The 14105-nt window shown below is 32.0% G+C and overlaps 2 protein-coding genes across 2 annotated transcripts; both read left to right on the top strand.

Annotated features, from left to right (window-relative positions):
- Nucleotides 1-1428: 1428 nt before the first annotated feature.
- Nucleotides 1429-4773, top strand: LOC145752993 (L-rhamnose-binding lectin CSL3-like). The gene is made up of 6 exons (XM_082569371.1): nt 1429-1597; nt 2230-2347; nt 2859-3040; nt 3245-3359; nt 3972-4144; nt 4585-4773. The coding sequence occupies exons 1-6, from the start codon at nt 1528-1530 to the stop codon at nt 4587-4589; spliced, it is 663 nt and encodes a 220-aa protein (XP_082425497.1). The 5' UTR covers nt 1429-1527; the 3' UTR covers nt 4590-4773.
- Nucleotides 4774-7334: 2561 nt separating this feature from the next.
- On the top strand, nt 7335-14079 carry LOC145752246 (replication protein A 70 kDa DNA-binding subunit-like). Its single transcript, XM_082568496.1, has 14 exons — nt 7335-7550; nt 7815-7938; nt 8532-8640; nt 9025-9119; nt 9452-9650; nt 10187-10358; nt 10753-10948; nt 11242-11381; nt 11648-11796; nt 12033-12100; nt 12495-12619; nt 12994-13107; nt 13268-13462; nt 13661-14079. The coding sequence occupies exons 1-14, from the start codon at nt 7518-7520 to the stop codon at nt 13763-13765; spliced, it is 1824 nt and encodes a 607-aa protein (XP_082424622.1). The 5' UTR covers nt 7335-7517; the 3' UTR covers nt 13766-14079.
- Nucleotides 14080-14105: the final 26 nt, after the last annotated feature.

Below are 14105 nucleotides of genomic sequence, written 5' to 3' on the forward strand. Positions count from 1 at the left end.
CAAAGTCTAGCAGAAAATATTTACTCCAGAATTTTTGTTGATAATGTGACTTTTAAAATTAATTGATTTTTTGTAAATTGACTCGACAAAATATGTTATTAATAAAATATAACCGGACAAACTGCTTGCTTATTTTACAAACAAATACATACAAATTCTAACAAGCTTTATACAAAAACTTTTTTAAAACTAAAAACCTTAAAAACTATGTTTTGTGTTGTTTTTTCAAGGCATTTTAAAAATAAACCCAAAGTTTTAGTTTTAGCAAAGAACGCACATGTCTAGCGAAAAATTTTTGCCAATACAAATAAGTGGCGTATAAATAAGCACCTTATACGTAACATGATATATCAGATTATTGCAAAGTAACTAAATGTAAAAAATCACACTAACCAAAAGTTTTTTACTTTTTTACATAAAATAAATGCAAGCGTTTTTGCAATTAGTTTGTGCGTTGTTTAATTAAAAATAAATATAAAAGGCTAAAAAATTTCGAGTGTTAAAAAATAACAACATTTAAATGTTTTGAGGCTAGCAATAGCATTTTGGCGTTCCTTGTGCTGGCATAGAGAAATATATAAACATTGAATACGAATGTTATTAGATCAGTAAAATAATTTACGTTAACTGTATGACGTTTAAAATGATAAGTTTTTAACTTTACAGTAATAAGTTTGATTAAATCTGAAATTAGGCAGTACGCTTGTTGCTAATTAGCAGTCGTTAGACAACACCTATTCTTTTAAGTTTGCGACTCCACTGAACACTGACGGTTGTTTCACCTTTGCAGACATCATCTAAGTCTTCAGGTATATTACCCAAACCCTATAAGTTTGTTGTTAATTAGCAGACAGTCCCCAAACGAAAAGAAAACATTGTTTTGTTCACCATAGCAAAGAAATCTAACGAACCGTTCTTCATAGGTAAGAATTCTCTCGCACTGTAATCCCAACGAGAAAATTTAGGATAGCCGTAGTGTTAATACGTTTGGTTTAAAACCGGACAACATACGTGACTCAATAAAAGTCATTACACGCTTACAGGGGTTTCCAAAGTTTAACTTGGTAGTAAAATGTTTAAATTTAATTGCACAAAAAAAAACTTTAGGAAAAACCAACTTATTGGTTAAAGGTTTCGATGACTTTATCTTATTTTCGCTTTAAAGCGAAAATTAGCTTACTAATAGTTTGGAAAATCCATAATCTTAAAAACAATGCCAAAAATTTTTTGAAATTTTAAAAAATTGAATACTGCTGCACATCCGGCAAAAACTGGCAGTAACAATAACCTATAGTTATCACGAAAACTGACGTCATAAAAAATTTTAAAAAGAAAAGCTGATGTTATGAAACATTTTTTTAAATTATATAAGAGACCAGCATACGTTCATTATGTTACAGATTATAATTATTACTACAGACTGCGAATTAAGATAAAAATATCATTTTAATAAAATTTGTTTTTTTGTTTAAAAAATAATCAAGATAACTGAATCAAAGTTGTTAACTGTTTAAATTTAACTTAAAAATGAACGTAAGCGTTGTTGCAATCGGTTTGTGTGTTGCATTGTTAAGCGTTGCCTCGGGATTTCAAGAACGTAAGTTTTATGTTTTTAAAATTAAATTATTTTGGCTAATGTTAATGGAAACCATAATTTTTTCTATATCCTCTTAAGGAGATAAGTTTTTGATAATTTTTATCGGGTAAGGGTGTGCGGTTTGGGATGTGTTTAAGCTATCCGTGAACGCCGGGTTCAAGGGCGAATAGCTGTTGTGACGTGTTTGAGCTATCCGTGAACGCCGGGTTCAAGGGCGAATAGCTGTTGTGACGTGTTTGAGCTATCCGTGAACGCCGCGTTCAAGGGCGAATAGCTGTTGTGACGTGTTTGAGCTATTCGTGAACGCCGGGTTCAAGGGCGAATAGTGTGGCAATGGTGCAGCTCAAACCCGAAACCTTTCGGCTCGTAGTTAGGTTCCGAGTTTATATAATGATGATCAGTGAACGATATATATTTCATTTGAAGGCCTACTTTATTAATAAAACTGTCATTTGTGGTACGCTGGTAAATTATTGCCGGCAAATATTAATTAGGAGTTGCGACCATATTACGAGAATTATATTATTAAGTATTGATGCTTACATATATTTATTGCAAATTTTGTAATTCGTTTAACAAATAACCAACATAGACTAGACATAATCTTTTAAAAATTATTTTTTTTATTGCAGCTCGGGGAATAAAATCTTCCGCTAATATTTGTGAGCACCAGACTCAAACAATTTCCTGTCCTCCCGGATACAAAATCTTTACCGACTCTGCATTTTATGGAAGAACTTCTCCATCCATGTAAAACTTAACATTTTTTGTTAAAGCTTAAAATAAACCTTAGAGGAATTTTAAACAAGACCTACTTTTTTTTCCATATCATCTTAAGGTGATAGGCTTTGTATTTTTTCTTGGGTAGGGGCGTGATTTTGTGACATGTATGAGCTATCCGTAAACGCCAGCCTCAAGGCCGAATAGTATGGCGACGGTGCGGCTCGGACCCAAAACCTTTTGGTGTGTTTGAGCTATCCGTAAACGCCGGGTTCAAGAGCGAATAATGTGACATTGGTGCGGCTCGAACTCGAAACCTTTTGGTGTGTTTGAGCTATCCGTAAACGCCGGGCTCAAGAGCGAATAATGTGACATTGGTGCGGCTCGAACTCGAAACCTTTTGGTGTGTTTAAGCTATCTGTAAACATCGGGCTAAAGGTTGAATAATGTGACAATGGTGCGGCTCGAACCCGAAACCTTTCGGCTCGTAATTTGCTGCCATTTTTTTTAGCAACAGCATTTTTAACATATTTTTTTTTAGCTGCTCAAGTGGTCCTCAGGCATATGTTGTCGGTTGTGAGGGATGCGGATCGGGCGACAAAATTAAGAATTTGTGCAATGATAGAAATTCGTGTACACTTTATGCTAGCAACAGCGTGTTTGGCGACCCTTGTATTGGCACAGGAAAATACATACACATTGGATACACATGTTATCCCACCAGTAAGTTCAAGATATAATATTTTAATAGTTTTTTTAATAATTTTTTCGATTACTTAAATTACAAAAAAAACACTTTAAACATAAGATGGCATTAAAAACTATTTTTATAGATCCCACATGTATTTTGTATAGATGATTTTTTCGCGTACTTTAAAACTTTTTTTTCTTTATTAAAAATGCTAAATAATAAAATTAATATTTTAGAGGGAGCGACAAAGATAAGCATAACCTGCGAGAGACATAATAATGTATTGTCATGTCCAGCTGGAAAAGGAATAGTCGTTGAAAGCGCGATATACGGAAGGACTAGTTCAACAACGTTAGTTTTTTTTTGTATATATATTTATCCTCGATGTGGGAAAGTCGAATGCGCGACTTAAACATAGAGTAACATCAGTTACTCCGATCCAGTCTCGAGTTGCCTGTGGCAGTTTGGGATATTATAGAGACTATAATTGCCCGGTAGTTATGCTGGTTAAGTGCTGGCTCAGCAGAAGTTCATACCGTTTATAGCGCCTTACTCAAGGGCACTACAGCATAAGATCAGTGGGGATTGAACCCACGACCTCATGTGTGGTGTAGCAAGAGTTCTTACCACTACACCACGCTGCCGGCAAACTTTTTTACTTTTTCTTATTTACTTTTTTATGCCAAACTTTCTTTAATGTTAAAAATTATTAGACTGAACAGCATCGTTTTAAAATATGATCAAATTGGGTCGAACTAAGACTGTAGGTACTGATATGATGTTTAGCCTTGCCTATATAAATGTCATATTAAATATTAAAATTCATGTGGATAGATAGACTTAAAACTGCACAAAAAACTATCACCTACTTCTTGTTGAGAATTCTAAGGATTTATTTTTTAAATAAAATGTAATTGAAAAATAATCTGACAAGATTTTAATTTTTAACGATAATATTTTTAGGTGCGGTAACAACGGTAACACAAACTGCGGTGGCTGCGGTGCTGTTGATTACCTGAGGAACCAATGCAACATGAAAACCAGTTGCAACGTTTATGCCGATAACAGCATTTTCGGTGATCCATGTCAGGGAGTACACAAATATTTGGAAGTCAAATACACTTGTGCTTCACCACGTAAGTTTCAAACTTTATTTATATCGTGTATTTTTTTTGTATATATTTTTATCCTCGATGTGGGAAAGTCGAAATGCGACTTAAACATAGAATAACATCAGTTACTCCAACCCAGTCTCGAGTTGCCTGTGGCAGTTTGGAATATTATAGATTATAATTGCCCGATAATTATGCTGGTGATTAAGTGTTGGCTCATCATGAGTTTATACCGTTTATAACGCTATACTTAAAGGCGCTACAGCATGAAAGCAGTGGGGATTGAACCCACAATCTCATGGTGGTGTAGCAAGTGTTTTTACTACTACACCAAGCTGCCGGTTTATTTAAAATTTATGTTAACTGTCTTAAAAAAAGTTTTTTTTAACTTATATTTTTGTGTAAATGCCTATACAATAGTGATTTTTATTTAAAACTATTTAATTTATTTTTTCAATTTTTAGATTAGTGCAACGGTCAAATCATTAACAGAAGTATAATTTTTACAATGTGACATATAATCCTGTTGATTTTCTTAAATTCATCTCAATGTAACCAGAACGGGCTTCCAAAATTATTTTAATGTAAATTATTTACTTGAATTTCTCTTTTGTTAATTCAACTGCCATTTTCGCTAATAAAATCACCAAATTTAAAAAAATATGTTTGTCCTGCTATTCTTAACTTATTTCAGGTTCGTGCGAAATTTTCAGCAATTTTATTGCAGGACCAAAACATTGTAATGTGCCAGTATGTTCAATAGAAGTTTTAAAGCTTAGTCCTGTTTTAAAATATTATTAATTTGTTTTTAAAACTTCAGTATTTAACAATATCAACATAAATAAAAAGTTGTGAATTTTTAATACCTGTTTAAAAAACTTTGTCCTAATTGTTTAAAGTCTTAGAGCTCTAGAGTGTTTTTTTATGATAGAACACTTTCGTCAACGATTACTATTACTGTTAATAAATTAAGTTTGCAAGCGCTTTAAACCCCAAGAGACAAAGCGCACCTTCCAAACAAGTTTTAAATTGGTCGATGTTATGACCTTTGTAAAGCTTGATTTCTTAGTTAAGTAGAATTAATCACTGGAGACTACAAATTAGGAATTACCAAGGGATTTTTCGGGTAAATATAACTAACAGAGTTTTTACTTAGCGCAAAAAAATAAAACTTTTATGCTCAAGAAAACAGCAAATAGCCTACTTGAGAATATTTAAATTTACAAAAATAAATTCTCACTGGACATTCGACGACAGCTGCCCGGAATAACAACGAGCGATTATCACGTGAAATGACGTCAATAAACCGAAGAGCCAATCAGGTTGCAACAGCTTGTATATAAGGCAAACTTAAGGGGCGAAGGCTTATTTAAATAGCTATACCATACAGAAGAGTGTTATAATTAAAGCTGTTTTTTGTTTAGAAATTTTTAAAGTTAAATTAAAGCTGTTAGTTACTTTCACATAAAAATGAATGTTATTGTAGTCGGTCTGTGCATTGCTTTTTTAGGCATGGTGTCAGCAGCTCGTAAGTAATAAAGTTTATTAAAATGAATTGTTTTGTCTAATGCATAATATCAAAAAACAAAAGTTTTAAATTTGTACGAATAAATATTAGGCCTATTATAATTACAAACAAAAATTCTGGAGTATATATGATTTGCAAAACAAGCACACAAGTAAATAAAAGGCATGTACATTTCTATCACCACTGACGATTTGACAGCTACTCACCTAAACAATAAAAACATAAATTTATTAAACAAGTCACTATGGGAAAAAGCATTGCACAAACTTTTTAGGTATTAAAACAGAAAACTGTTGACACATTATATAAAAGATGTTCATATATTATTTTTTTATATCTTTATCCTAGATGTGGAAAGGTCGAATTCAAGATCTAAACATAGAGTAACATCAGTTAGCTCAAACGAGTCTTGAGACCTTGCCAGTTTAAGATGTTATTAATGATGATAAGGATAACCAAGCTGCTGAATAGGTATTGGCTCAGCAGGCGTTCATACTGTTTATAGTGCCTTACTCAAGGGCGCTACAACATGATAGCTGTGAGGATTAAACCTACGACATCATGGTGGTGTGATCTTACCATACCCACGCTGCAAGTGATCTTACCATACCCACGCTGCCAGTTATTATCAGAAATTATACATTAATTGGTTAAGATACTCCGTAATAAAAAATACCGTTACCATAAAGCTTATTTAAAAAAAACATTACAAAGTTTTTAAAACAAGTATTACAAAATAATAATTTTAAATTTATCCTAATATTATAAATTATAAGTGTTAAATGCCCTCTCTTCTAGTGCTAAGTGGCCATGCACTGAGGGTATTTAGCATAAGACTATTTGTACTGATTGAACTATTCTTGCTATATTAAAGTTGACCCGCTTTTAGTCGCACACATGAATGAACAATTTTATTTCGTTCACACACAAACACATTCGTTCATTGACAGTTTCTACAAAATAAATCAGCTATAGTCAATAATGCTATAGAAAAATAAGCGATCACAATATAACTAATTGTTACCACATAATAAAAACATAATACAGAGAATATCGAAGTCAAAACACATCTTACCGACACGTTTAGCAAGCCACTTATACAATGGATACAAAGGTCAACTTGTGTAATCGTGGTTAATTCAAGCAATCTGTAATTAGCAATTGTAAAGGTAAGGTAAAGAAAAAGGCTGTAATAGCAAAGCCCTATTAGGCACATTAACAATAAAAGGCATAAATACCTAATAAATGGCAGATATTGGCTCATGAAAATATACGGCACAGACGATAAAACTACCCAATAAGTTCCTGATAAAGGTAAAAGAGACATTTAGTACAAAACATAAACACAGAATAACTTAATAATAAAGCAAAATGTAATTACCCGAAAATTCACAAGCCCGAATTATGGATCAAAAAACGTACGTATCAGTTCACTACTCCAAATAGTCTCACAGTAGGAAAGGTAGTAATTACATATAACCACTTTAAATAACTTTTAAATAGCCTATCAGTCTAGATTCATAACGATAAAAATAATAGCCATGAAATTACGGTAAGTATTAAAAAACCTTTCAATCAAGTGAAACGCACGGCTGATTATGAAACCTCAGGGTTGCCAAATGTAACAAATATAAAACGCATATTTAACAATAAGAGTTTTTTAATAAAAGTTATTTAAAATTTTGACCGAGGACAAATAAAATACTTTAAAAACCTAGCATCTCCCATATTGGACAATGTGGACCTGACAATGTTTTGATCCGGATTAAAATTGCGGGAAATTTCGCGCGAGCCTGAAATAAACTAAGAAAAGCAAAACAAAAACGTTTTTGTAATAATTTGCTATAATTTTTTGTTTAAACAGCAAAAATGGCAGGAGAATTAACAGAAGGGGCGATCCAAGTAATTAGTTTTCCATTAAAATGATTTAAAACAGAAAAAATTGTTAATTTTGCTAAAAACTAAATTTTTCTAAACTTTAAGCGAAAAGAAAAAAAATGTTCTAGATAATGTTGTAAAGTATTTTTACGTTTTTAAATCTTTCAACAAGGTTTTATTTAACATCTAAACTGTTTTTTTAGTTACCAAACTGAAAAATGTAATGATAAAAACAAAACAAAATCTCAATTTTATCTTAAATCAGTAAATTGACTTTTTAATTTTTAGTCATTAGTAAATGGGGAAAACCCCATGAACCCCATTCTTCAATGTCTGGGTACGAAGGGAATGTCAACTGGGGGCTCGGATCGATTCCGAATAATGTTGTCGGACGGAGTTCATTCTTTTGGAAGTAAATCACTTCGTTGTTTTTTAATTCTGTTTTTTATGTGACTGTAATTTTGATCTAGAATGCTAAAAAGGACAACTTCACAGTCTAAACATAAAGTTACATTTACTCGAAGTTATAAAACATGGAATTTGTGGGAATCGAACCCTGAACCTTATGTAGTAAAACCTGATGTGAGTATTACCCAATCTGGAAAGAAAGGCAGCGTGCACGCACGAGATTTTTTTCATTAAAAAAATGCAAGCCTGGAATTAGCGTTTTGCACGCCTGGTCTTAAAAAAATGTGCACGCGCAGTACTGACGCCTAAAACACGCTAACATAAATCACATGTGCATGCCTAGACCGAAAATTTTAGTACGCGTGCACGCCCGGTCACACACTTTTTTACGCTTGCACGCACGAGATCTCGTCGAAAACTGCCCTACTTTTTAGACTGGAGTATTACTACTCCACAATTTCAGCTCTTGTTAGGTCTAAGTGAAATCAATAATCATTGAGTCGTTTTAAAATTGTTGTAAATTTTAACTTGAAGTAAAAACAATTATGCAATTAATAGTCTTGCAATAAATGTATTCATGTATATATATATTTATAGCTTCCATGCTTGCATCTCAACTAAACCATCTTGTATCTGATGGAAAATTAGAACAAAATACGTTGATCAGGTTGAACAAATATCAATCTTCTGTTATCCAGGGGTCGAAGTAATTTTTGTTTTTTAGATGTTAAAAAATCCAAAAATACTTTTTATTTTATAAATGTTATATCTGTAGTCCAACCACATATATATATATAATAGAGCATAGTGGATGATATATTTGTGTCCATTTTATATATAAGGAAGCTTTGTAGACGATATGTATATATGTATGACCAATTTGAAGGCCTCACAAATATATAAAACTACTGTTTATGGTGCGCGGGTAAATAACTACAGGCAAATATAAGTTGTGACCATATCACAACAATGAAAACCCTGTCTATAGGACAGGCTATCGACTAATAAATATGTTTGGTTCTAATTCTGAAATTAGTTTACTGAATATCTTGAATTAATTTAAAATTTGTTTCTTAAAAAAAAATTTTAGACGAATTGTGATTTGCTTGGATGTTGATATCGTGAAATCCTCTGCAGAGGTTGGAGGAAGAATCGGAGATCCAATTCCGTTAAATCAATCTAAAGGTAACAACTTTTATTTGCAAAATCAGACTGTTTTTTTGTGTGTAAAACTTGCATGAATATTCTAGTTTTTATACCAAAGTTTCTGTAAAATCTTTAAAATCAGAGTAAAAATTCATATTAATATTTAAGTGTACTAGTACTAAAAGTATTTATTGCTTTTACATTAAGTGTTATAGCCTATTGATTTTTTTAAAGTGCCATTAAAAATGCACCAATTTATTATCTTTGTTAAGTTTTAAAACACATCTAAAATTAAAAATAATAATTCTGTCCCAAGGTCATCCATAAAAAAATTTAAAACTTTAAAATAAAGAAAAACGTTATTTTTAAAGGTGCAACTCAACCAAAACCAATCCTCAACGAGAACAAGAAACCTGCATTCAATTTAAACAACCCACCCCCAACCTCTATATACAGCCCAAAACCGACCATGAAACGACCTTTTGGGGGCAAAGATGATGCCCCAACTACCCCAGGGGGGACACAAACAAGGGTCATGCCTATTGCAAGTCTTACCCCTTATCAGAACAAGTAAAATGGATAATTACTAACTTTGTAAAATATTTTATATTTCTCTATAAACAATACTTTTTTTGTATATATCTTTATCCTCGATGTGGAAAAGTCGAATGCGCGACTTAAACATAGAGTAACAACATTTACCCCGACCGAGTCTCGAGTTGAATTTGGCAGTTTGGAATATTATAGATTATAATTGCTCAATAATTAGGCTGCTGATTAAGTGTTGACTTATATTGTTTATAGCGCCTTACAGCATGAGAGCAGTGGGGATTAAAACCAAAATCTCATGTGGTGTAGCAAGTGTTCTTACAACTACACCACGCTGCCACTACTTTAACTAATTTTAGCAGAAACTTGGTTTAGTTCTAAACTTTGCAGCACAGATTTAGAATCAGTAATATGCTAATCATTAGTAATCGATTATAAATAACTCAAGGTTGGGTCGGTTCAATAAAACTTAGTCTATTGTTAGTGTGTAAGAAATATATATATATACATTAAATTATAAAATGTTAAAACTTACTAACTGTTTTTTTTTTTTCTAGATGGTCAATAAAAGCTCGGATTACCCAAAAAGGTGCAATGAAGGAGTGGAAGAATGCCAGAGGAGAAGGGAAGTTGTTTAACTTCACAGCACTGGATGAAAGTGGGGATATTAGAATAACTTGTTTCAAGGAGGAAGCCGATAAATATTTTGAGCTGTGTGAAGTTGGGAAAGTAAGTTATTTGGAATATCATAGAATATAATTGCCCGATAAATAAGCTGCTGAATAAGTGTTGGCTCAGCAGGAGTTCATACTGTTTATAGCACATTTTTCAATGGCGCTACAGCATGAGAGCAGTGGGGATTAAACCAAGAACCTCACGTAGCAAGTGTTCTGATCACAACAAGAGCGCTATAGCATGAGAGCAGTGGGAATCAAACCAAGAACCTTATGTAGTGTAGCAACTAGCAAGTGTTCTGATCACTACAAACAATGCTACAGTATGAGAGCAATAGAGATCAAACCCAGGACCTTATGTAGTAAAGCCAAATGTTCTAACTACTACACCACACTGCCAGTTTTTATTAGATGTTTAATATTGTTATTTATTTATTGTTTCTTTCCAGGTTTTCTATATTGCAAATGGTACACTTAAACCAGCCAATCAGCAATACAATACCACGTCACATGACTACGAAATGACCTTCAGGAGAGATTCAACGATGACCTTGTGTGAAGCGAGTGAAAGTAAAATGGTGCCAACAATGCAATATAATTTCAAACCTATCGCCAACTTGGAACAATGTGTTAATAACCTTGTTGGTAAGCTGATTTTATTGGGTTTAAAAATACAATTTTTAAAATCACTTTTTGATTTAAAATTTTAGGTTTGCATGTACTGATTTTTATTTTTTTTTTATTCTTGACGTGGGAAGGTCGATTTGCGATCTAAACATAGAGTAACATAAGTTACCCCGACCCAGTCTTGAGTTGCCTGTGGCAGTTTGTGATATTATAGATTATAATTTCCCAGTAATTACACTGCTGATTAAGTATTGACTCAGCAGGAGTTTATACCAACATAACTACTAATATTCACCTTTTTTATGTTTAAGATGTGATTGGTGTAGTAAAATCCACTGATGATCTGAGCACAATAATGATTAAGAGTCAAAACAGGGAAGCCAAGTTGAGGAAATTTACAATTGTTGATTCCAGTGCTGCAGAAGTTACTGTAACATTATGGGGGGCAGAGGTAAAAGAGTGATTTGTTCAAAAATAGGGAATTATTTATGTATAATAAAGCTTGGTGGACTATATGTGTATGTTTAATTTATAGGCCTACAAGATAAATAAAACTGCTGTTTTTAGTGCAAGGGTAAATTATCACAGGCAAATATTAGTTGAGAGTTGCAACCATATTACTACAATTAAAATGTCAAGAATAGGGTTGGCTATAGAATTTTTATAGTTATATACATTGCCACTAAAGGTACTTAATTATAATTCTTACCTTTACAGGCTGAAAAGTTTGATGGAGGTGGGAACCCGATTGTCGCAATAAAAGCAGCAAAAGTTTCGGATTTTAACGGATGTTCTCTTTCTACGATGAGTTCAACTATGATCTCCATGAGCCCTGATATTCCAGAAGCTTACAAACTTAAACAATGGTTAGTTAGTAGTGTAAACAATTAGTTTTAATTGTTATTTTATGTAAGGCTGGCTCATCAAATTATAAATAAATTTTTGCTAACTTTATATACCTATTGGCATTTTATTTTTATGATTGACTACACAGCATAATTGTATAAGAAATTTTGTTGCTTTGACCCTGTCTCTAGTTGCTTTTGTCAATTAACATCAGAAACCTATATGAAATCTATAAATTTCAAAACTTTTTTTTCAGGTATGAAACTGGGGGAAGCACCCAAGCTGCTCATTCTCTAACAACCAGCAGTGGGGGTGGGGGAGCTAGTAAGTTTGTTGTTTCTTTTTTGCAAAATGTTTATTTTTAAATAGGTTTTATACTGTATGTGTACTGTTGGTAACTAATTTGAAGTTTATATGTGTAATTTTTAAAAAGTGGGACATTTAAAAGTTTTTTAAATCATTTTGCAACGAATTTTTTTTTTTTTTAAATCATTTTGCAACTTTTAAAAAAAAAAAATAAAAAAATTGAGTTTTTTAAATCATTTTGCAACTTTTAAAATTGATGTAATGTCATTTATTGTACACAAATGACTGTGGCTGGTAACAATTCAACTTTTAAAAAAAGAGTCATGTTAGCATAAAGTCGGAGTCTTTTTAAATTACATTGTTATACTGATTGTTGTATAATTTTTATTTTTATTTATTCTCAATTTTCAAGGTGGTGCAAATTGGAAAACTCTTGCTGATATAAAGAATGAAAACTTGGGACATGGAGACAAACCTGATTATATTACATCCAAGGTTACTGTGCTTTATTGCAAGAAGGAAAATGTTTTGTACCAGGTCTGGTTTTGTGTTTAGTTATTGTATTATATATAAGCAGTGATTTACTGGTTGACTGAAACACTTGGCTTCACTACATGAGGTTCCGGGTTCAATCCCCACTGCTCTCGTGCTGTAGTGCTCTTAAAGAAGGTGATATAAATGGTATAAACTCCTGCTGAGCCAGCACTTAATCAGCAGCATAATTATCAAGCAATTATAATCTATATAATAACCCAAACTGCCACAGGCAACTCGAGACTGGGTCAGGGTAACAAATGTTACTCTATGTTTAAGTCGTGATGCTGACTTTTCCACATCTAGAATAATTCGATACAAAATCTGTTACAAGATTCGTAAATAATTGAAATTAGATTATTTTTAAATTTTTTTAGGCTTGTTCGACCGAAGGTTGTAATAAGAAAGTAACAGAAGAAGGAGGGAACCAATACAGATGCGAAAAATGTGATCTGGTTAGCCCTAACTTTAAGTATAGGATGATGCTTAATGTAAGTGTGTCAAATTTAAAAAAAAAAAATTTTTAACTTTTTTTTATTTACAAAATAAATAAAATTTTATTAAATTAAAAAAAAAATTTTTTAATTTTTTTATAAATTTTTTTTTTTTTAAATTTTTTTTTTAATTTTTTTAAAAAAATTTTTTTTAAAGATGAATGTAGCTGATGAGTATGATAGTACTTGGGTAACTTGCTTTCAAGACCAGGGTGAGATAATGCTTGGTATTACATCACAAGAGCTTGGTGATCTTAAACAGAATGATGAAAACGCTTTTGAGCAAGTTTTAAAGAAAGTCAATTTCCAATCTTATTATATGAAGATGCGAATCAAAGCTGACAGATTCAATGTAAATTTTAAAGTTTTTTTGGAGTTATTTTTTGCTGTCGTATTTATCCTAATATCTTTAAATTCAACTTTCTTTTTTTTGTTACTTATTTAAAGGAAATAAAATTTTTAATTTTGTTTTTAATATTTCAAGAATCTTTTCAATTCCAAAAGTTGCCTACATTTAATTTAAGTAATTTATAATTTTTTGTATATTAAGGACGAAGAACGAATCCGGGCAACAGTTGTAAATATTTCCCCGATCTCGAATGTTGATTATATTCGAAAGTTGACCGATGATTTGGAGAAACTGCGATCACAATAATTTTGTAAATAAAAACTTTTTGTTTGTTGCATCACAAGTAGACTGAAACAAAAGAAAATTCTTTTTAAAAAAAAATATTTTTTCATTACGTCATCATCTTTTCATGTGACGTCATAAGTTATTTTAAAGTTGGCGTTTTTTGTTCGGTAAGGTCACATTTTGTTTATACGATTACGTCACTCCAATGATAACGTCACGAAGATGGCAGCTACATTTTTAATGACGTCATTTATTCTCCAAGAATGACGTCACGTTCATTATGTTTATGTTATTTGCTGCCAATTTTGTTCAAAAATCAAGATTTTTCCTTTTTTCCACGCTTCGAAAAATACAAAAAAAT

Source organism: Corella eumyota, chromosome 5, assembly GCF_963082875.1.
Source record: "Corella eumyota chromosome 5, kaCorEumy4.1, whole genome shotgun sequence".
Lineage (NCBI taxonomy): Eukaryota > Metazoa > Chordata > Ascidiacea > Phlebobranchia > Corellidae > Corella > Corella eumyota.